General features: G+C 37.1%; 1 protein-coding gene across 2 annotated transcripts in view; it reads right to left on the reverse strand.

The window, feature by feature from the left end:
* agap1 (ArfGAP with GTPase domain, ankyrin repeat and PH domain 1) overlaps positions 1-25,509 on the reverse strand; it is a 185,639-nt gene that overhangs the window by 30,064 nt on the left and 130,066 nt on the right. For both annotated transcript variants that reach the window (XM_073851257.1, XM_073851258.1), the window contains one exon: positions 16,432-16,593. In XM_073851257.1, the coding sequence (XP_073707358.1) occupies positions 16,432-16,593 (162 nt within the window). The remainder of the gene's footprint in view (positions 1-16,431; positions 16,594-25,509) is intronic.

Genomic DNA, 25,509 nt, shown 5'->3' on the forward strand with positions numbered 1-25,509 from the left:
CCGATTAAGAAATACATTTTTATGCTCTCCAAGGCTATATTTATTTGCGCAAAATGCACAGTAAAACTGTGAAATATTATTACGATTTAAAATAACTGTTTTCTATTAGAATACATTTAAAAATATAATTTATTTCTGTGATGGCAAAGACAAATTTTCAGCAGCTGTTACTCCCATTTTCAGTGTCACACGATCTTCCTGAAATCACTCGAATATGCTGATTTGATTCTGAAGTAACATTTCTTATTATTTTCAATTATATTATGATAACAGAAGTGATGGAAGCAAACAAATATAGGAGCCAAGAGGGCCCGCACAGAAGACTTTGCTCTCAGTTTGTATATCCACAGTTCAAACTTTCTCTCATGCAGGCACAGAACATACATTCTAGACATAGATACTAGAAGTCTGTTAGCTGTAGGGTTTGCAGTGTGTTCAAGAGGAACTTTTCAGCCCAGACACAGGCAATGTGATGCAACACCACAGCCAGCTTTTGTCCCCACTAGTTCTTTGATGTCGGTTTGGTGTGTCTGGTCCTTAAGTGGGCTAGAATAAGCTGTAATGTGGACCAGACTTTATGCTGACAGCCTGGCTCTGTGAATCAGTCATTTAGCTGAAAGCAAGATAAAAACAAATTTATCAATTGTATTCACAGCTTATTTGTTCTTTAGTCCCCATTTGTCTGTGACACTTCTGTTCCAGCTCTACTACGTTTTAAGCTCTTCGAATCATCTCCCTGTGAGGCCATTTCACAAGTTTAATCAGCGGGAAATCTGTGCAGCCATACCATTTCCTCTTCTTCAGTCAATCACAGGCCTAACTGGACTCCTATCATACAAGTCATATTAAAGGTCCCGCAGGGCCACGGGCCGCCCTCATCGCTGTAAAAGAGCCTTGTGTTCCAAAAAATCCAAAAATTCCTCACTTTACGGAAAGACATGCTTGGCAGTCAAAGTGCTCAAACCTTTCTCAGAAAAGGAAACTGTAGAAAAGAGATCTTTCCCATTTTGAATCAAAGGAACAAGCAAATGAAAATGTGCTCATTTACAGCAAAAGTCAAACTTAAAACATCAACAAAAAGTGGATGGGGAGTCTGGGCCTATTATTTATTCATTTAAAGGTTTTTTTATTAACATTTGCAAGGTTTGGGGGCTGGTGGGATCACTGGAGCATCCCAGCCTAGATTGGACCCACCCTTCAAAGGCACCAGGCCCTCTGGGGTCAGCAGCAATGTTCTCACCCTAATTAAATCGCAGTGCTGTTGGGGAGAGGGCGGTATTTGACAATTATGAAAAGCAACAATGCAGAAAGACGATATTCTGAGGCAAATATGAAGATTGGCCCCGCCTCCTCCCCTTAGCACACAATTAATAAGAAAACAATCGTGTAACGCAAAAACTACGATGACAGGGCATCAAGCTGCCACCCCTCCCCTCTATTTCGCCCTTAAACTTTAAAATGGGGCAGCTATCATTTATCGGGTGCCTGGTGCTGCTCTCAATATTCCACAAGCTTCTAATAGGGCAATCATTATGTTTCGCACAATTTAGACTGAAAGTATCCAATCACGTTCATGCTTTTCTATTCATTCGCTCTTATGTTCAGGCATATTGCAGCGGCAAGGAAATTTGTGAACTCTGACACTGGCAACCTTTACCGACAAACGGCACATAATCAACTCAGAAAGCAAGGATGCAGCATGAACAGAAATGAGGCAGGGGGGGGGGTGTTACCTCCACGCGGCCCAGACGGCAGTGCTCGGGGGTACAGTGGAAGAGTTGAATGGTTGGAAACACAAATTAACCGAGCGAAATGTCAAAGCACACAGTATTGCTTTGTGACACAGGTCATTAATTCCCATATTATCCCCTCCCCTTTCAAGCATCCAGCATTAATAACCTGGCAAATATTACAGGAGTTATTCACATCTAGGGAAAATGTGAACAAATAAATAAAGCAGGGGAGGGGTGGAGTCATGGGAAAAGGGGTGTGGGAGGGGGAGGAGCCCAAGCACACATGTCACCTCCCACAATAAGTCACCAAATGACAGCATTCGATTTATTATCACTGCAGTAAATTATTGAAACTCAAACACGACACTTACATGTACCAACCTGATTATGGAAGCAAAGCATTATTTTACAATAGTTACATGCTTTAAAAAAAACGTAAGTGCCGTGCAGGTAGTGTTACGGGGGTGAACAATCAAGAAGGACAGAAGGGATAAAGTAATCACGGGGGGGTCACCGCATGTGTGAGTGGCTTGTTAAAAAGAAATAAATAAAAAGGGGGTATGATGACTTCCCGCTTGGTCTGTTTTTTGGAGTGAGTTACCTTCAGCATTGGAGGCATTGCTGTAAATGTTGCGCAGACTACAGACGCGATTTAGTTTCCATGCCCTACGTTTGGCTTCATCCGATGACAGGCAGAGGAACAGGTGGAGAGAATGAAAAAATAGACAAAAAACAAAAACAAATGACAGGAGTGGAGAAAGTAGAACAGCCAAAAAGACAAATATTTGAAAAAATGAACAGGAAGTATTGCAGAAGTGGAATTTAAATGAGAAACGTAGGGTGGAAAAACAAACAAAGGATGAACTGCAGTCAGCAGTCAAAGTGAAAAAGTTCAAACAAATGACAATTATGCAGAAATTGTTAATTGGCTAATGAAGTCACTGGGTCCGAAGCAGGGGTTGAAAACACATCGCATTAGTTTAAAAAGGCATGAAAATGCACCGTTTGAGTGGAAAACTGCAAGACAAAACAGGTTATGTCTGTTATCAGGCAAAGCGTCCGAAATTAAAAAATCAGACAAATTAATAAATCTGTGCATTCCATGACAGATGAGATTAAACAAGAATATAAGCAGAATAAATGATTATTTTAATTTTCCGTAATGTAAATTGCACTACAATGCAATTCCACCACTCCAAATTATCCACTGTCTGTGATAGAAACTTTGTAATAGTTGGATAATTTGATAAAATTACAGGCTGACTAGAAATGTTCACAAATTTATAATTCACGTTATATTAAAAATACTTAAAGGAGAAGGTCACTTCCAGAACAAAAATTTACAGCTAATGCACTCACCCACTTGTCATCCAAGATCTTCATGTCTCTTTCTTCAGTCGTAAAGAAATAGTTTTTGAGGAAAACATTACAGGATTTTTCTCCATATAGTGGACTTCTATGGTCCCACAAATTTGAACTTCCAAAAAAGGGTAAAACAAAGATGTAGGACGATTTTGAAGTTGAGGGAAAAAATAAGATGGGAGTTTTCGACATATCCTAACTGCCTTGGACCAGAAAAAACAGAGTTCAGGCAGAGCAAGACAAGACGAGCGTCTGAGGTTAAAATGTATATAAATTGTAATAATAATAATAAAAAAAAAACTTGATAAGACCCTTCTTCCTCGGCTGGGATTGTTTAGAACCGCATTTGAGATCGCTTTGAAGCCGCATTTAAACTGCATTTTGGAAGTTCAAACTCAGGGCACCATAGAATTCCACTATATGGAGAAAAATCCTGAAATGTTTTCATCAAAAAACAGAATTTCTTTACGACTAAAGAAAGAAAGACATGGACATCTTGGATGACAAGGTGATGAGTATATTATCTGTAAATTTTGGTTCTGGAAGTGAACTTTTGTGAATGGCTAAATACTTAGAACAATGTTGTCTCAATGGAATAAAAAAAAGTTTTTTATAATTAAAGGATAGTTCACTCAAAATGAAAATTCTGTCATTAATTACTTACCCTCATCTCGTTCTAAACCCATAAGACCTTTGTTCATCTTCGGAACACAAATTAAGATGAAATATTAAGATCCCTGATATGTTCCCAGGCCCAGAAACGTAGTAAGGACATAAGTAAAACTGCCCATGTTGCATCTGTGGTTCAACTGTAATTTTATGAAGCTAAAATAATACTTTTTGTGTGCGAAGAACACAAATAATGACTTTAACCCTTTGAGCGGTACGGTCCCACATACGGGATTCTAATTTCCGTGCCCTTGGGAGTACGGTCCCACATATGGGATTTAGAACGTTCGGTGACGTCACGCAACTGTAAAATTCAAACTGCGCTTTGGCGCGCTGGCTGGCACTGAGCCAGAGACGGACGAGCTCTGCGCTTGTAATATAATCACAACTATGCAGTGTTTTTAACCACATAATGCTTATTTTAGGTTTCAGACATTTAAATACACATAAGTACTAGTAAAAGGAGGCATTTAGAGTTTGTAAAATACACACGTCTATGGAAGCAGCAAATAACAATCTATTCAAATATGATTTGCCGATTTTATTCATATCACATACACATAGGCTAAGTAACTAAAAAGTTCACTCTATACCTCTCCTAGTTCACCAGCCACTTACTTGCATGCATTTCGGGAGAAATGGATGAATGTACATGCTGTAAATCCGGCTGACAGGACTCTCTGAACCGCAGCGCGAACAAACATGACCGCGCCCATCTCATGTTACAGATTACGATCCAGATCATTTATATAGGGTTTTAAACGACGAAACATACTAATTCACACATATTTGTGAATCAGAATATTAGATAGTTCATGAAATGGTAAGCAAGTGTGTGAGTATTCTGAATAAAAAAGGAAAAACGAAATAAAAGCGATCTATCTGTCATACAGTGGTATTGTGTCTGTGTTGTGTCACATGACAAGCTTGATGCGTCGCCATGGAAACAATAAGGACGAACGATCTAAAATAACGGTCGCTTAAAAAAAACTCACTCTCGGGGGTCCGCTAGAATATTTTAAACTCACCACAGCCTGGGAAAATTTCAGTTACGTTGCTGTTTACAGAGGGTCAGAAAGCTTTTGGATTTCATCAAAAACATCTAAATTTGTGTTCGAAGATGAATGAAGTTCTTATGGGTTTGGAACAGCATGAGTGTGAGTAATTAATGACAGAGAGAACTATCCATTTAATGTGTTTATTTCACTATGTGTTGGCTTAATTCACACTTTTTAAATGTAAAAATACTTTTAAACAGATCTTCATATTTTAAAATTGAATGTCTTATTTTTGAGACATATGTAAAACAATAAAAAATCATTTAAAAAGAAAAAAGAGAGTGGAAAAAGATAAAGTCATGGTAAAGTTTCTACGAAAGTTGAATGTGACTTTTATATTACAAATAAGACAAAACTTGAAATATGTTTCCTAAAAGAAAACTTATTATACTAAAATCACTGTGATATGCAAAATCCAGTTTAAATCATTGTTTCTCAGGTCACTGTGTTCACAGGTCTAGTCTCGTCTCTTTAAATAACTGCTCATTTCCCAGCTGTGCTGACAACTGACCTGAAGTCACTTCGGCTCAATGCAGTCTCACTCTTTTCCCCTTAGGCCAAAGGGGACATTTGTTACACAACAGTAATCCTGGAAAAACAATCCCAACCATTGCTTTCCATGTGCACAGCATCAGAGAGGAAAAAAAAAAAATACAACAACGTGGCCCAGAATCAAGCTATTTTCCAGACAATAGACTCTGTAAAATCTGTATGGGATAGATTTACTCTGTCTTATTGTCTACATGCCACGCATGATCCCCCACACAAACCATTCTTCGCCTTCTAATAACATCAACTGCATGAATGTCGGCTCTTAACATCTCTCTGTCTCATTTGTAGGTCTTCAAAATGGCTTTTCTTAATCACAGAGAGCAACTTTTAGTTCAAGATAGTTTAAGTGAATGGTCTTTTTTCCATACCATTAGGAAGATAAGACTATCTTCACTTTGCTCCTGCCTGTAACAGCGCAGAGCTGTTCACCTGCAGAATGCTTTAATTAACCGTCGCAGCCATGTGCCAGACCGATTCCAGCTGAGGACACCTGTGAGGTCCCGCCATCTTCTGGAATGTCTTTTTCATGCTGGCTGTTTCTTAAAACGTATCGCCTTCCTGAGGTATCCATGTCTTTATGCGATCATCAAGGCATTCATGAGCCTCCCGCTGTCCCTGTGCAGTGCAAGAGCCCACGCCGTCTGCCTGATCCGGTTTCAAAGGCTCTCACATTCTCCTGCTCTCATCAAACGTAGTAATTACTTAACAAGGGCCACTTAGGGCCCTACAGCTCAGCGGTAATTGATAAACTGTGATCGTCCGTGCAGTAAGTTTGCCATTTGAGCGCTGGGCTTTCAGCGGCCCACTGTGGGGGGGATGCGAGGAGTGTAAAAATGCACGGCATGCTGGGATCGATTGATCTTCAGGGGGATAAAAGAAGAACGTGTGTGAGAAGACTTTGTCTTTGGGAAAGGAGAAGAGCAGGTGAGCTGAAATTAGAGATAGACCCCTGAACTGCCATAATGTCAGCTGAGAATCATCAGCATGTTGAGATTGTGTGCGTTTAGGGACACATTTCTAAAACGATGCACCTAAAACAGTTACAACTAGGGCTGTGCGATAAAACGATCATGATAATTATATATAATTTTCCTCTATAAAATAATACTAAGAGTTCGATAAATGTCTGATATAATGTTTATGCGGCAAAACCGGAATGAAACATTTGAACTCTAATGAAAATAATGCAATGCAAATCTTACAGCTGACATATTGTGACTTTTTCTGTGTTTAAATGCTATAATCGGGTCCTTAGTACATCTACCAACCCAGAAAATGTGAAAAGGGACAACCCAGTAACTTTATTTTGGTAAGCCTTTTTCTGTGAGCATGTGAAAAAAACTATCGCGTCAGATTTCGCTCCCCCAGTAACGTAGACATGGATCTTATTTTAATATTATCGGCGCATAATTTGCATGTTTTCACTCATGGCGCCACCATTTTGTTTTCACAAACGACAATAGCGTACCAGTTCTAACGCCATAGCAAAAGTTCAAGCAAAGTATGCTAACTGTTCTGTCGTTGGCTTCACAGGCGAGCACAGAAAACTATTTAGAGACCCAGCCGCAGAGGAGACAAGAGAGCAGTGGACAGTTTAGTACTCGGATACTGTAAAATGAAATTCTAGAACTTATTAAGCACTACTTTTTTGATTTTCAAAGGCTTCAATCAGAGATCTCACTTATCAAACAGTACGTTCTATTTTTAAATTGTAAAAAAAGAGAAATAGATGAAAAACAAATAGTGAAGCACATGCAAAATATTACTACATACTAAATGATTAGTATTACAAAGTATACTACACTTTTACTATTGTAAAACCACAGTTAATTTTCTTAAGGGATTTGCTTTGTTTTAAGTTTTGATAACTGTATCTACATTAATGGTTTGATGTTTTCTACTGGTTAAGAAAAAAAATCAGAAAAAAAAAAGAGTAATAAAATCGTTCCGAAGTCCCGATCTGAATCAAATGATTCACAATCCGCACTCTGAAGTTCCGTTCTAAAGAAAAAGATTTGCGAACCCGCTCCAAAGTACCGATCTAAATCCAATGATTCACGAACCATGCTCTGAAGCTCTTATCTAAAAAAAAAATATATATATATATATGTGAACCCCCGCCAAAGTTTGAGTCTAAATCAAATTGCGTTGCAGTCCATGCTCTGAAGATCCAATCTGAATAATGATTCACAAACCATAATTTTAGATCATGTCTTGGAGTGCGGATCGTGAATCATTCGACTTAGATTGGAACTTTACCTATCACAAATCATTTGATTTTGATCAGGACTTCAAATCGTGTATTATTTGATTTGAATCATTTAATTTGTGAAATGATTTACAAACCCTTTCCGATCTAAATCGAATGATTCCCGATCCACGCTTTGAAGATCCAATCTGAATAATGATTCGCAAACCATAATTTTACATCAGGACTTGGAGCACAGGCTGCAAATCAAAAACTGCAAAACTTTACTTATCACACATCATTCAGTTTCGATCAGGACTTCAAATCGTGTATCATTTGATTTGAATCATTTAATTTTTTTAATGATTCACAATCCCGTTCCAAACTAAATCAAATGATTCGCAATACATGCTCCAAAGTCCCGATCTGAATCAAATTATTCACGATCCATGCTCTAAAGTTCCAATCTAAAGCAAAAGATTTGCGAACCCACTCCAAAGTTCTGATCTAAAACGAAAGAATTCTTCAAAAAACGACTTCAAATCGTGTATCATTTAATTTGAATAATTTAATTCATGAAATGATTCACAAACCCGCTTCGATGTAAATCTAATGATTCGCGACTGCTTAGAAGATCCGATCTGAATAATGATTCGCAAACGCGGACCGCAAATCATTTGACTTAAAATTGGAACTTATCACAAATCATTTGATCAGGACTTCAAATGGTGTATCATTTGATTTGAATCATTTAATTTGTGAAATGATTAACAAATTTCAAATTTAAATCAAATGATTCGCAATACATGCTCTGAAGTCCCAATCTGAATCAAATGATTCATGATACACGATTTGTAATTGAAATTAACTGAAAAAAGCGGAAAAAGCATGATGTTTTTTGAATTGCATGAATTTTGCAAGTAAAGAAATGTGCGTACTGACAAAATTAAACACTTATTTCACAGATACATTGCCTTTCACGAAATGCACGAAAACAGTGTGTTTCTGCTTCTACTCAAAATATGCATTTTCAAAATGATCTGTGGGGTATTTTGAGCTAAAACTTCATAGACACTTGAGACTTACAGGGGTTGGACAAAAAAACTGAAACACCTGGTTTTAGACCACAGTTAGTATGGTGTTGGGCCTCCTTTTTTTGGCCAATAGAGCATTTCGTCTTTGGAATTGTCATATACAAGTCCTGCACAGTTGCCAAAGGCATTTTGAGCCATTCTCCTCTTGCAGATCAGGGGTCAGGTCACTACATGATACTGGTGTAGGAAAATGTTATCTGACTCGCTCCTCCAAAACACCCCAAAGTGGTACAATAATATTCAGATCTGGTGACTATGCATGCCATGGGAGATGTCCAACTTCACTTTTCTTGTTCATAAGACCACTCTGTGGGGTTGGACAATGAAACTGAAACACTGGCCAATATAATGTTGGAGGTTTCATGGCTATATTTTTGCAGCCTGGTGGTCAATCTTCACTGACTGCACATTCCACCAGTAAGAACAGGTGTGAACGTTGACTATGTGCACCCAATGGTTCAGACATTGTACTCTGAAGGTGGTACCATGTATCAGGATGATAATGCACCAGTACACACAGCAAGACAGGTGACAGAGTGGTCTGATGAACAAGAAAAGTGAAGTTGGACATCTCCCATGGCATGCATAGTCACCAGATCTGAATATTATTGTACCACTTTGGGGTGTTTTGGAGGAGCGAGTCAGATAACATTTTCCTACACCAGTATCATGTAGTGACCTGACCCCTGATCTGCAAGAGGAGAATGGCTCAAAATGCCTTTGGCAACTGTGCAGGACTTGTATATGACAATTCCAAAGACGAAATGCTCTATTGGCCAAAAAAAGGAGGCCCAACACCATACTAACTGTGGTCTAAAACCAGGTGTTTCAGTTTTTTTGTCCAACCCCTGTATATTACATATTGTGAAAAAGGGCCATAATAGGTCTCCTTTAATGGTCCTAATATAAGTTTTACAGTCTTTCAGCAAAATAATATTTCTTTCAATTTTGGAATGAAATATGACTTGAAGTTTTTACCCGGTTTTGTCATGCGAGATGTTAGCAAAACACACTGTTTACGCAGAACTTTGTCATGAGAGTACATGTAAGTGTGTGTGTTTGTGTGTGTGTTCTCTAACACACTATAAGCGCAGTACCTGTCCATGACAGTATGTGTGTGTTATATAAAACACTATGAGCATGGTACCTGGCTGGCGAAGCTCATGAATAACAGAGAGGCTGACAGCCTTATCCCTCAGCAGGCCCGCGGCGCGACAGCACTCCCCGGCCCCACGCACAAGTGCTTAATGGCTAAATTGGGAGACTGTTACTAATCGCTTATTGAATAATGAAAGTGACACAGCTGATAAAAGATTTCAATACTGTAGATTATTTATAATATTTCACTTAAGTGCCTGCCTGACGAATGGGGGCTGTGGAAGAGAGGCTCGGGCAGCGTCTGACAACGTTCAACCTTTTCAAAAAACGTGAATCAGGGCAAGACAAAGTGGCTCTCCAGGGTTAGGAAAAAGGAAAGGGAGGAGGGAGGATGGGGAAAGAGTGAAAGAAAGATAGTGATGGCGAGAAATAAAGAGGGGGTGAGTGAGGTACATTAATGCAACCCCATTTCTCAGAGAAGACCCCTAACAGGTCAGAAACGACAAGACAAATCTCAGTTTCAATACAAAAAATTTTGAATACTTCTTCTGAATGTTCCATTTGCAAATATAAAATGTGTTTTAAACTGGTCCATAAAAGCAAAGGAAGAAATTGAAATCATTTTCATACAAGCCAGAAATATCAATCATAATAATCACAGCTTCATCAACAGATGTGTGTGTTTTGGTAATATTTACATTTAAGAATTTTCCAGATAAACTACTTCGGAAAATAAATGTAAGGTTTAGAGATTTATCTCCCAAGACTAAGGAGCATCTTGGAACAATGTTCTTGCATCTGCCTTCTACAATCTAAAGACTATCAAGGTTCTCATTTCCCATGATTCCACTCTTCCATGACCACATGGTGGCACCATAGAGAGAATTAAGTGGAACAGATGGTCTCTTAAACGCTAACATCATGGTAGAGATGGTGCATCAGATCAGTGGTTCTCAGCTGTTTTTACTACAATTTCCAGATTTTACATTGATATCAAATGGCAATCCAACACAATAAGAAAATAAGAAAAAAGTCTATAAAATCTTGCAAAATTATTGTACATATTAACATACACAACTAATCAAATGTTTGGAGTTTGGAAAATGTTTAAGAAGTCTCTTAAGCTCACCAAGGCTATATATATATATGATATATATATGTGACCTGGACCACAAAACCAGCCTTAAGTAGCACAGGTATATTTGTAGCAATAGCCAAAAATACATTTTATGGGTCAAAATTTTTGATTTTTCTTTTATGCAAAAAATAATTAGGATATTAAGTAAAGATCATGTTCCATGAAGACATTTTATACATTTCTTACCATAAATATATTAAAATGGAATTTTTGAATAGTAATATGCATTACTAAGAACTTTATTTGGACAAATGTAAAGGCGATTTTCTCATTATTTAGATTTTTTTGCACCCTCATTCCAGATTTCCAAATAGTTGTGTCTCTGCTAAATATTGTCCTATCCTAACAAAGCATAAATCAATCGAAAGCTTATTTATGTTGTATAAATCTCAATCTAAAAAATTGAGCCTTATGGTTTTGTGGTCCATTTTTCCCCCAGGAATTTTTTAATGAGCATAATGCTATATTTGAAAAAACATTTTTAGTAACATTACAAATGTCTTTACTGTCACCTTTGGTCATGCACTCTTGCTAAATAAAAGTCTTCATTTCTTTAAAAAACATCTTTTTAATCCCAAACTTTTCAACGGAAGTGTATGCTACATAATAATGTATTTAATACTAAATTATAATAATAATATTACTATAATTATTCACTGCACAAAACATTACAATGTGGTTATATTGCGACTTTATTTTATTTTGCCAAGTTTGAAACAGTCATGAAACCTGTTTATGTTTGCATCTGTCTAACCTGACTTGGTTCTACCAAGTGACCAGAATTTGAACTGAAATATTTTCCTATGTCTATTCAATCAATGCCACTGCTTATACATGATTAAACTTGTCAATCTCACATAAGTTACAATGATTTCCTTAGTATGGTTTTTCTGTTCTGTCTGGTAACAAATCTGTGACCCAATTTTAGGGTTACAATCTTCTAGTTGAGAATCACTGAATGCATAAATATATGGTAATTATTACTGCTAGAAATATGCTTAATGCATTTCATTCTGGTACACACTGCATGTAACACACTGATGTGTGTATACACATACTCTTCCCTCACTGACAATATATTGGCCCCCTTTGGGAGAGGATCAATAAGGGTGATTGGGAACATTTTAAACAAGCACTGATCCTCGGCTCTCAAGAGGCTGCGGCCACCCACACAAGCCCAGTCTAATTAATCACACACTCTTTGAGCTGACACACACTCATCCATCATTACTACATGCGGACTGTCTCTCTCACACACATACACAGGCGACCTTACAAGATTTCAGAACTCATCCAGTATTCTCACCCTGTCAAGAGGTTATGAACAACTAATTGTAAACTGAAGACCCATTTACAACTTAAAACAGTAGTTTTTTGTTTTTATTACATTGTAAAATGCAAGTTATTTTTGTGATGGCAAAGCTGAAATAAGTCTTTAGCATCAATTTTAATTAATTGAATGCATCCTTGCTGAATAAAAGCTTACTTTTAAACCAAACTTTTTGAATGGTAGACCGAATAGTAAAATAAATACATCTATCCATTGTGTCAGAATGGTGGCTGCAGTGATGAGTGGAGTCTGTGCGTGTGTGAGTGACAGACGGCGTTTAACCGGCATGTCTGTGTGAGTGTGTAATAATCACGCAGCATATTTCTCTTGCTCCACACAGGCCTGTCAGCTGCCTGATCCATACTGACAGCAGGAAACATATTACACATCTGCTGCTCAGAAACATCTGTTCCACTGCACCGTCACAGCAGACACAACTTCACTGCATGATGGTGTGTGCTCACTTGCTTTTATGTGTGTGTGACAGCAGAAATGTATGCCGCTTACGGTGTTTGTATACATGCTGGTATATGGTAAGGCTCTTTGATTAATGAAATGTACAGATGAATGTACAGTTGTGGCCAAAAGTTTTGAGAATGACACAAATATTAGTTTTCACAAAGTTTGCTGCTAAACTGCTTTTAGATCTTTGTTTCTGTGATGTACTGAAATATAATTACAAGCACTTCATACATTTCAAAGGCTTTTATCGACAACTACATGACATTTATGCAAAGAGAGGATTTGCAGTGTTGGCCCTTCTTTTTCAGGACCTCTGCAATTCGACTGGGCATGCTCTCAATCAACTTCTGGGCCAAATCCTGACTGATAGCAACCCATTCTTTCATAATCACTTCTTGGAGTTTGTCAGAATTAGTGGGTTTTTGTTTGTCCACCCGCCTCTTGAGGATTGACCACAAGTTCTCAATGGGATTAAGATCTGGGGAGTTTCCAGGCCTTGGACCCAAAATTTCAACGTTTTGGTCCCCGAGCCACTTAGTTATCACTTTTGCCTTATGGCACGGTGCTCCATCGTGCTGGAAAAAGCATTGTTCTTCACCAAACTGTTGTTGGGTTGTTGGAAGAAGTTGCTGTTGGAGGGTGTTTTGGTACCATTCTTTATTCATGGCTGTGTTTTTGGGCAAAATTGTGAGTTAGCCCACTCCCTTGGATGAGAAGCAACCCCACACATGAATGGTCTCAGGATGCTTTACTGTTGGCATGACACAGGACTGATGGTAGCGCTCACCTTTTCTTCTCCGGACAAGCCTTTTTCCAGATGCCCCAAACAATCGGAAAGAGGCTTCATCGAAGAATATGACTTTGCCCCAGTCCTCAGCAGTCCATTCGCCATACTTTTTGCAGAAGATCAATCTGTCCCTGATGTTTTTTTTGGAGAGAAGTGGCGTCTTTGCTGCCCTTCTTGACACCAGGCCATCTTCCAAAAGTCTTGTCCTCACTGTGCGTGCAGATGCGCTCACACCTGCCTGCTGCCATTCCTGAGCAAGCTCTGCACTGGTGGCACTCCGATCCCGCAGCTGAATCCTCTTTAGGAGACGATCCTGGCGCTTGCTGGACTTTCTTGGACGCCCTGAAGCCTTCTTAACAAGAATTGAACCTCTTTCCTTGAAGTTCTTGATGATGCTATAAATTGTTGATTTAGGTGCAATCTTAGTAGCCACAATATCCTTGCCTGTGAAGCCATTTTTATGCAACGCAATGATGGCTGCACGCGTTTCTTTGCAGGTCACCATGGTTAACAATAGAAGAACGATTTGTAATGATTTCAACCATCACCCTCCTTTTAACATGTCAAGTCTGCCATTCTAACCCAAACAGCCTGACATAATGATCTCCAGCCTTGTGCTCGTCAACATTCTCACCTGAGTTAACAAGACGATTACTGAAATGATCTCAGCAGGTCATTTAATGACAGCAATGAAATGCAGTGGAAAGTTTTTTTCGGGATTAAGTTAATTTTCATGGCAAAGAAGTACTATGCAATTCATCTGATCACTCTTCATAACATTCTGGAGTATATGCAAATTGCTATTATAAAAACTTAAGCAGCAACTTTTCCAATTTCCAATATTTATGTACTTCTCAAAACTTTTGGCCACGACTGTATATGTGACCCTGGACCACAAAACCAGTCATAAGGGTCAATTTTTAAATTGAGATTTATACATCTTCTGAAAGCAAAATAAATGTTCCATTGATGTGTGGATTTTAGGATAAGACAATATTTGGCCAAGATTCAACTATTTGAAAATCTGGAATCTGAGGGTGCAACACCCCCCCCCCCCCCAACCCAATCTAAATATTGAGAAAATCGCCTTTAAAGTTGTCTAAATTAAGTTCTTAGCAATGCATATTACTGATCAAAAACTGTTTTGATATATAATCACAGTATGAAATTTACAAAATATTTACTTAATATCCCAATGATTTTTGGCATAAAAGAAAAATTGATCATTCTGACCCATACAATGTTTTTTTGGCTATTGCTACAAATATCCCGTGCTACTTTTGAGTTGTTTTGTGGTCCAGGGTCACATATATACTGTAGCACCATTCAAAAGGCCTACTATTCTCCACTTTTCTAATTTAATAATTTGTTAATAAATTACATGAAATGGCTCTGTGCATTATTTTCCTGCAGTATAAATGAAGTGTATTAGACAGGAAATACTGGTAAGATAAAAACAGTGACCGTTCTTGTCTGAATAACTTTAGCAGCTTTAATAATACCTCTGCTGGAAAACTGAAGAAGTCTGTTCTACTGCATATTTTAATTTTTTTAAGTAAATATATTTATTTATTTTAACTATTTTTTTAAAATTATTATTAACTTTCAAATACCTACATAAGTTAAATAGTCAAATAGAGAGTGTAATAGCAAATTACATACATTTTTTGCTCATTAAAACTGAAAAACTACTAAAGAACTGTTCTACTGCATGTTTTTTTAATCATTGACTTTTGTCTTTTTTTAAGCAAAAATATTTATTCATTTTTTAATTATTATTTTTAATAATTATTAATTTTCAAATACCTGCATGAGTTAAATAGTCAAATGGAATGTGTAATAGCAAACTGCATCAATTTTTGGCTAATTAAAACCGAAAAACTATTGAATATATGTATTATTTATTTTAATTATTATTTTTTATAATGATTTCAAATACTTACAAACATTAAATAGTCAAATAGTGTGTAACAGCAAATTACAGAATAATATTTTTGCCAGTTAAAACTGGAAAACTACTGAAGAACTTTGTTCTATTGCTACTATTCTACTTTGTTTTTTTAATCATTGACTTTTTTCATCTTTTTTTTTAAGTAAATATTTATTTTAATTATTTTTTTATTAATAATAATTTGAGTATTTATCAAATACTTGCATAGGTTAAATAGTCAAATTGAGTGTGTAATAGCATATACATTTTTTTGCTAAATAAAACTGAAAAACTACTGAAGAATTCTGTTCTATTGCATGTTTTTTTTTATCATAGACTTTTTAAAAGTAAATATGTATTATTTAGATTTTTTATAATGATTAACGTTCAAACACCTACATTTTTTATCTATTGACTTTTTTTGTCTTTTTAAAAGTAAACACATTTATTATTTATTTTAATTATTTTTTTATAATGATTAATTTTCAAATACCTGTATGAGTTAAATAGTCAAACTGAGTGTGTAAAAGCAAATTACATTATTTTTTTGCTAAATAAAACTGAAAAACTACTCAAGTTTCTGTTCTATTGCATGTTTTTAAAGTAAATATATGTATTATTTTGATTATTATTATTTTATAATGATTAACTTGCAAATACCTACATAAGTTAAACAGTCAAATGGAGTGATTAATAGCAAATTACACAGATTTTTTGCTCATTAAATTTTACATGCAGTAGTACTGACTATTGAAATGTTGGCATCATATGAATACTAATTGAATTAGTGACCTAGAAATGTAGCATCATAGAATTTCCCATTTGTTTCCAGGTTTAAACAGGTTTTAAATGTACAGTTTTTTCTGAGTGGACTTTTGTGCAAACATCATGTAACATTACAGTAAAGTGTTAAAGATTGTTTAAGAACCAATGCATTACGGTGGTTCTTTGAAACGTGGCTAAATCTGATCTGACCAGATCTGAGAAGAAAAGATGACAACAGATGAAGGGGGATAGAGACTGGAAGTACCTTCTGCAGCTCCAGAAAATCCGTCCACCTTAAAGTTGCTGGTACTCTTCTTCCTCCTGTGTTTTTTGCGGTTGGCGTGGGGCGATGGAGGCGGGTCCATCTTTGGACTGGTGGTACTTGATATGCTTGGACTGGAGCACACAGAATCTCCCAGACCGGTATCTGGACACAAAGAGAGAGACACTGATGTTAACATTCAGCCCCTATTTTACCTCATACATATAGAGAATAGCCTGCTCTGGTTTAAATGATCGAGCACTTGCGTTCGTGTGAGGCCAGTTCTGACTAGCGCTTGGCTGGATTCTCTGGCTCAGGCTATCAGAAGGCTGCTTCACTTTTCATAAGCGGCACTGACAGCTGTGACTAGCGGCAGAATAAAATAACATTCAGTTCACATCAATATCAGGCGGAGTGAAAGCGCTGATGTGGGGAGGGGCTGGGGGGATGTTCAAGCTGGCACTGAGCATGCTCCCAGCGCCGTGCATCAGCAGACAGCCCCAAGGACGGCCGTAACTTATTTTACAATCGTTTAGTCTCAGCTCAAGTGGAAAACGTGACAACTTATCTCTGCTGACAAGATGCCATCCCAAAGTGAACAATTAACCACCTCGTTCTAACAGCCCCTTTGTCCGAGCTCTCCCTATCACACACCTCAACGTCAAATACACCTTTTCCCTCTCCCTCACATTCTCCATCCTTGTCTTCTCAAGCTCAATGCTTTCGCAAAAAGTCATTTATCAGTCTGGTATAATTCTAGCAGACATTCGGTCACAGCCAGTTTGCTTTTAGGTTTTGTTGTAAGGAACATCCAGTTACTTCGGAGGGGCAACACACCACAACACCTCATACATTATCATTATTCAAGGCAAAGGCTAAATGTCTGTCATCTTTTATGGCAAACAATACAAACTAAAACAAACTACTGAGTGATTCTTGTGGGTGGTTGCCAGGTCTCTGTGAAAAACAGTGTTTTTAGGATCAATGACACTATTGTTATTTAAAGATACATTAAAAATGTGATTCATTCATACAATGACTTGAGTACACATTATTTCTGAATTTCTAAATCACATTTGTGACCCTGGACCACAAAACCATCTTAAGTCGCTGGGGTATATTTGTAGCAATAGCCAAAAATACATTGCATGGGTCAAAATTTTTGATTTTTCTTTTATGCCAAAAATCATTAGGAAATTAAGTAAAGATCATGTTCCATGATGATTCTTTGTAAAATTCCTACTGTAAACCTATCAAAATGTAATTTTTGATTAGTAATATGCATTGTTAAGAACCTAATTTGGACAACTTTAAAGGTGATTTTCTCAGTATTTAGATTTTTTTTGCACCCTCAGATTCCTGATTTTCAAATAGATGTATCTCGACCAAATATTGTCCTATCATAACAAACCATACATCAATAGAAAGCTTATTTATTGAGTATTCATATGATGTATACGTCTCAGTTTTGTAAAATTTAACCTTATGACTGGTTTTGTGGTCCAGGGTCACATTTATTCATGAGGTCAAAAGTTTACACCCCCCTTTCAGAATCTGCAAAATGTTAATTATTTTGTCAAAATGAGAGAGATCATACAAGATGCATGTTATTGTTTATTTAGTACTGACCTGAATAAGACATTTCACATTTCACAGGGAGTTAAGAGATGTTTACATATAGTCCACAAGAAAAAAATAATAGTTGAATTTCTAAAAATGACCCTGTTCAAAAGTTTACATCCCCTTGATTCTTAATACTGTGTTGTTACCTGAATGATCCACAGCTGTGTTTTTTTTTCTTTAAAAAAAGATCCTTTAGGTCCCACACATTATTTGGTTTTTCAGCATTTTTGTGTATCTGAACCCTTTCCAACAATGACTGTATGATTTTGAGATCCATCTTTTGACACTGAGGACAACTGAGAGAATCATATGCAACTACTGTATTACAGAAGGTTCAAATGCTCACTGATGCTTCAGAAAGAAAAAAAAAACTATGCATTAACAGCTGGGGGGTGAAAACTTTTGAACAGAATGGAGATGTGTACATTTTTCTTATTTTGCCTAAATATCATATTTTTTTTCATTTAGTACTGCCCTTCAGAGGCTACATAAGATACTTGCATGTTTCCCAGAAGACAAAAAAGTTAAATTTACCCTGATCTTCAAATTCAACAAGTTTTCACCCCCAGCTCTTAATGCATGTTTTTTTCCATCTGAAGCATCAGTGAGCATTTGAACCTTCTGTAATAGTTGCATATGAGTCTCTCAGTTGTCCTCAGTGTGAAAAGATGGATCTCAAAATCATACAGTCATTGCTGGAAGTTTCAAATTCACAAAAGTGCTGAAAAATCAAAGAACTTGTTGGATCTGAAAGATTCTTCTGAAGAACAGTGGGAGAAACAAGGAAAAAAAAAACACAGCTGTGGATTATTCAGGTAAGAACACAGTATTAAGAATCAAGTGGATGTAAACATTTGAACTTCGCAAACTTTTTAAAAATTCAACTATTATTTTCTCTTGTGGACTATATGTAAAAAAATATTTTGCTGAAATTTCTTATTTAGGTCGGTACTAATTAAACAATAACATGCATTTTGTATGATTCCTTTTATTTTGGTAAAACAATTAACATTTTGCAGATTCTGAAAGAGGGATGTAAACTTTTGACCATGAACACAAAGAGTACATATCTAGAAACGTGCTATGTGCATTTTCAGAGTTATTGCTAGGCCATTACAAGCTCAGAAGGGACAAAGGAAGTAGAGACATCCCTATGTAAAACATAAAAAAGTGCATTAATCAACAAGTTGGGTGACTTGACATCAGGGCAGCCGGGAACTTATCTTAAAGCGGGTTGAACCAAAAACATGTACCCCAGAACACCTAAACATAGCAGCTGTAATCAAAGAGACATTCATTACTTCTGCTGCTGTTTGTCTCTCATTATTAAGAGCGAGAGGATCTAGAATAGCCACAGAGAAAGGGACAGAGGGGATATTTTTATGTGCAACTGTCTGCTTGGAGCAAAGGATGCTCCAGGTAAAGAGACAGGGATGTCACTGCCTTTCCCATGCCCTCAAGACAACATGGAGTGGGACAAAAAGACACAGAGAGCCAGATCACTGGAGGGGATCTTATCTCCTTTAAACGGACTTGGCTTTGTTTCCTCTGGAATAAAAGAGCTCATTACTGAGGCTGTGTTTCTCAAACGGCAGCCATGTCCAGTCAGGACGAGTCTGCTCTGATGTGATGCAACTCATTCGGACGGCACACAGCCAAGTGTCAACCACTGTAGCTTTGCTTAACTTTGACCCTCTTACAACTACACTTTAAAGGCATCTGTAGTTTTAAATGATATCAGTTCAAACCAGCTCAGTTTATTTTGTATAAAAAAGTATAAAAAACTGCATCATAAAACATAATATTTAATAACATCAAAAAATGTATGATTCTAAATTCAACAAAATCAATAAAGACTGCCCATCATTTACAGTTTTGTTTTTCCACAAAGACAGAAGATATATACACTACCGGTCAAAAGTTTTTGAACAGTAAGATTTGCAATGTTCTTTAAAGCCGGGCATACACTGTACGATTTTTGACCCTTTTTGCCACGATTTTTCACTCGTGCGAGAATTTCTTGGATCGGGCCGATTTTCAGCTGACTCGTGCGTCTCACATCGTGTAGTATACACAGGGTAACGAGAAGCGATTACCCTCTCACGATCGACAATCGTATGGTCGGATGAAAATCAAACTGGTTTGAAATTCTGGTCGGCCCTCGTGAGTGTATCGCACCGTTGAAGCAATGCTACGAGCGTCTACGACCTGATTACCCCAAAACTCTGGCACTGCGCCTGTGCAAACACGAAAGTGAAAGTGAAGGAAGTAGTGATGGGAAGTTCGGATCATTTTACCGACTCGGACCTTTGAGTCTCGTTCAGCAAAATGAACGAATCTTTTTTCGAGTAATTTCGTTCATTTTAACAATAAATATAATTCAAATGTTAGCCTTTAACCTCCCTAACACATCTACTGCTGACACAAACGTTAATCACACTTCAAACAAAACAAATCAAAACAAAACAAAACTATAATGCTATAAGAAACAGAAAATATTAAATCATTGTTTGCCTGGGTCTTTAGTCTAGAGCCCTGCATTTGAGTCCGAGCCCGTCGGGGCCCGAATTTTTTTTTTTTTGCCCCTAGGGCCGGGCTTCGGGCCAATTTTCACGTCATAACTTGCACATATATCGGGCGTGATTTCATGATTTCATGCGTGCGTCCCCGGAAGCGCCAGTGATTTCTCGCGCATAGCAGAGTATGAGCGGAGCGCGGAGTGGAGCGGTGTGATTTTGAATGGAGGAAGGAGCGGATTTTTTTAAAAGTCGGAGCGTCATGGTTTTCACTCTCTTCAAGAGCGCTCCACCACCGCTGTTTAGCTTGATAGAGATGGATCACTCAAATCAGAAATAATGTGATCTGTAGGTAAAATAACTGACGAAAACGTATTATTTTCATTACAAACTTTGCACTGGATAAAGCAGCAATACTCTTTTAATGCTGACAATTATTAGCTGTGGTCGGAACAAATATTGCACACTATGTTTGAAACTCTCCTGTTATTTTATTTTATTATATTTTATGAACAGGACTGTTACATTTCAAACATACTTAATTTGTTTTGTTTTTTTTGTTTTTGTTTTTTGACGCGGAGCGGTGTTTCTGACATCAGTGAGAGAGGAGTGGAGCTGGATTATTAAATGCAAGGAGTGCGGGGGAAATTGTTGCCGCTCCACTGTGCTCACATACCGCAGAGAGATTTTCAGCCACGTGGTAAAGTTGTGTTTTTTAAGTTTTCTATATTATTATTTATTCTTTATATATTTGTTCAATATTCGTTTATTTTACCACTGCGACTTTGTATGTTCCGGTTTTGCGCAGCAGAACTGCCTGCCCTGTTTGAAATGCCTTTGTTCTGAGATGGTGATAATAAATTTTAAATCTAACATTTTGCTATATTGATGTTTGTTTTATATCTGTGAATTGCATTGTAGACTAGTCAAGTGTTGATTTGATATATGGTTAAATTGAGTAAACACACTGTGGACCACATACCGCTTGGATATCGATGTCACTTAAAAAACTAACTTACATTTAAAAAACAAACAAACAAACAAACAAAAAACTCCAAACTTTTCTCTAAATTGTTCTGATAAAAAAACCGAAACGAAAAAACAAACTTTCTATTAAATACGAAATCTGGTCTATTTTAATGGCTGTAACAGTATAAGCTGTTTGGCGGAAAAAAAAGACGGGCTTCGGGTCGGACTCGGGCCAAAATTTTTGATAAGCTGTCGGACACGGGCCGGGCTACAGCCTGTGCGTCTCGGACCAGGGCCGGGCTAGGGCTTAGATTTAAGTCTATGTCTACTTTAGTCTATGGTTCGCTCACCTCGCCTAACGACTCTAAAAACAGGTGAACTAATTCCAGTAATAGGATGTTGCGCATGCGCGACTGAACGAATCACTCCCCGAGACGACTCGTTTGTCCCGAGTCACATTAAAGATTCGTTCAAAATGAGCGAATCGTTCAAGAACGACCCATCACTAGAAGGAAGCAACATGTTCTGTTATTTCAAAAGTTCAATAAAAAAAATAATAATAAAAAAAGAACATTCTTCAGATACAAATAACATCATAAAAAAAAAGATAAAAAAAGTCCATGCGCTTACACGAACTCACGGAAAGGCACGAGATCGAGCGCTTTTTGCTCTGGTGACCCTCATCATTCCTTGTCAGCATCCTACTACCGTGTTTTTGTTGTTCTTCTTCTTCTGTTTCAAGTCCGAAGTGCGATATTGGACGCACAGTGTGAGCGGTAAGATCGCATAAGAGCATCGGGTCGTACAGTGTGAGAACATAAATCGTGAGCTGCGAACTTTTACACCCTGCGATTCTGTCGTGCAGTTTGAGCTAGAGCCAAGAGCAACGATTGATAATATCGCACAGTGTATCCCAGGCTTAAAGAAGTCTCTTCTGCTCACCAAGCCAGAAAAACAGATTTTTCAAAACAGAATCTCTAAATTACTAAGAAAAAGTATTGGATTTCATTCAGCAAACATGGCAAATAATTTAGCTTCCTGTCTAGTGTCTAGAGACTAAACAAAGCAAAAGACTAAACAAAAGGTTAGAGGTTAGTCAACAGTCTCTCCCCTCACAGCGCAAAGTGAGGAACGTCAGTTAATTACTTGGCTACCACTTATCTCTCTCCACTTCTCTCTCTCTCTCAAAAAAAAAAAAAAAAAAAAAAGACAGGATCTCATTCCCGTCAGCTCCTAGGGGCAAGAGGTGACAAGCAATCAGCGTCCGGCACTACCGTCATCCAGCCATCAGATCTGATCCAGTCAGGCGGTGGACAGACACATCATTAGGCCAGCAGAAAGGTTATTTTTAAAAGATTCCTGGGGGTGAGCATACAAGCACTCACACAACCTCATAACACAGCCCTCCGGAGCACCGCAGTGTCCGAACCATCCTCAATATCACTGAAGCAGATAGATGGATTCTCCCTCCAACTCCAGGGCTCGCAAAATCGCTAGCCCGACGTGCCGGGGGTATTTTCCAGTCGGGCTACCAAAATGTTTGACCGGACTGCCCGATGGGCTATCGTAAAGTAGAGGGCTCTTGCAGGTCCTTAAACTCCTCAATTTAGTTGTATCAAATTTAAAGCCATAAAAAGTTTTAAATATGTTAAATAGTATAAGAAAAGTCTTAATTATAATTTAGGAGGTCTAACATTTGGGGACGGAAAGACGAGAATGGCGATAGGGCTGGATAAAACTTCAAAAGGCAATGATGTTACTGAATAAATATGCGCACTGAACGTTTTAAAGTCAAAACGCGGCACGGATGTCTTTATATGAATGTAACTGAAGGGAACCGACTGTCCTCAGAAACGTGTCGTTGGCATTTTCATTTAATTCCTGATAAAACAGCGTTCATGCTGCTTTGTGTACAGACGTTACTAGGGAAACCGTAGTATTTCAGCACTCTTAAAGCGCCCCCTCGTGACAGAGAATGAATTTTTATTTCCACATTTTTTTCAGCTGTTTATGGTCAAATGATTGCAATTATCGACCTATGTTTTTATGCAGCAAACACAGAGTTGTAAATGTGAAGGAAGTTAATGTGCCTTCTAAAATACTAAACAATTAAGACAGTAATATTTATGTTTTAAATAAATATAATAAATGATATACTCGATTTATAAATAGCCTTAAATTGATATTTAAAATTTCTGCAGATACACCAAATAGTGAAATAAAATTCCTTCCTTGATATATGTTTATATTTGTGTACTGAAAACATTTTTGATTAAGTTTAGACTCCTATCTGATTTTCTATATTTAAAAAAAAGAAGTCTTTTTTTATTTGGGCTAGTTAAATGAATTTTCGGGCTACCAAAATCTGAAGAGTACCTGCCCGAAGGGTTACCAGAGATTTAGAAATTTTGCGAGCCCTGAACTCCACTGCTGTTGTAGTGTTTTTTTATTTGACGTTTATTATTATTAGCTTTCATTCTATTTTGAAATTTAGTTCTTAGAATTGCAACTTTATTTCTCAAAATTGCGACTATTTCTCAGATCTGCAACTTTATTTCTCAGAACTGGGACTATTTCCAAGAATTGCGACTTTATTTCTCAGAATAGCAACTTTATTTCTCAAAATTGCAACTTTATTTCTCAAAATTTCGACTATTTCTCAGAATTGCGACTTTGTTTCTCAGAATTGCGACTTTATTTCTCAAAATTGCAACTTTATTTCTCAAAATTTCGACTATTTCTCAAAATTGCGACTTTATTTCTCAGAACTGCGACTTTATTTTTCAGAATTGCAACTACTACTCAGAATTGTGACTTTATTTTCAGAATTGCGACTATTACTCAGAACTGCAACTTTATTTCTCAGAACTGTGACTTTATTTCTCAGAATTGCGACTACTACTCAGAATTGCAACTATTTCTCAGAACTGCGACTTTCTCAGAATTGCGACTTTATTTTTCAGAATTGCGATTATTTCTCAAAACTGCGACTATTACTCAGAGCTGCAACTTTATTTCTCAGAACTGACTTTATTTCTCAGAATTGCGACTACTACTCAGAATTGCAACTATTTCTCAGAACTGCGACTTTCTCAGAATTGCGACTTTATTTTTCAGAATTGCGATTATTTCTCAAAATTGCGACTTTATTTCTCAGAACTGCAACTTTATTTCTCAGAACTGCGACTTTATTTCTCAGAACTGCGACTTTATTTCTCAGAACTGCGACTTTATTTCTCAGAACTGCGACTTTATTTTTCAGAATTGCAACTACTACTCAGAATTGTGACTTTATTTTCAGAATTGCGACTATTACTCAGAACTGCAACTTTATTTCTCAGAACTGTGACTTTATTTCTCAGAATTGCGACTACTACTCAGAATTGCAACTATTTCTCAGAATTGCGACTTTATTTTTCAGAATTGCGATTATTTCTCAAAACTGCGACTATTACTCAGAGCTGCAACTTTATTTCTTAGAGTTGCAACTTTATTTCTCAAAATTCTGTTCAGTTTATTTCTAAAAAATGCATTTTTATGTCTCAGAATTGCAACTTTATTTCTGAAAATTGCAAGTTTATATCTAAGAATTGCGACTATTTCTCAGAACTGCGACTTTATTTCTCAGAATTGCGACTTTATTTCTCAGAATTGCATTTTTTCTTTTCTTAGAATTGGGTTTGTCTCAGAATTGCAACTTCATATCAGAATTGCAAGTTTATTTCTCAGAATTGCAACTATTTCTCAAAACTGCAACTTTATTTCTCGGAACTGCGATTTTATTTCTCGGAACTGTAACTTTATTTCTTTGAACTGTGACTTTATTTCTCTGAATTGCGCATTTATGTCTCAAAATTGCTACTTTATTTCTCAGAATTGCGACTTTATTTCTCAGAATTGTGTCTTTATGTCTAGAAATTCCAACTTTTTTTCTCAGAATTGTGAGTTTATTTCTTAGAAATGCGTGTTTCTG

This window comes from Garra rufa, chromosome 12 (assembly GCF_049309525.1).
Source record: "Garra rufa chromosome 12, GarRuf1.0, whole genome shotgun sequence".
In the NCBI taxonomy this organism is placed as follows: domain Eukaryota; kingdom Metazoa; phylum Chordata; class Actinopteri; order Cypriniformes; family Cyprinidae; genus Garra; species Garra rufa.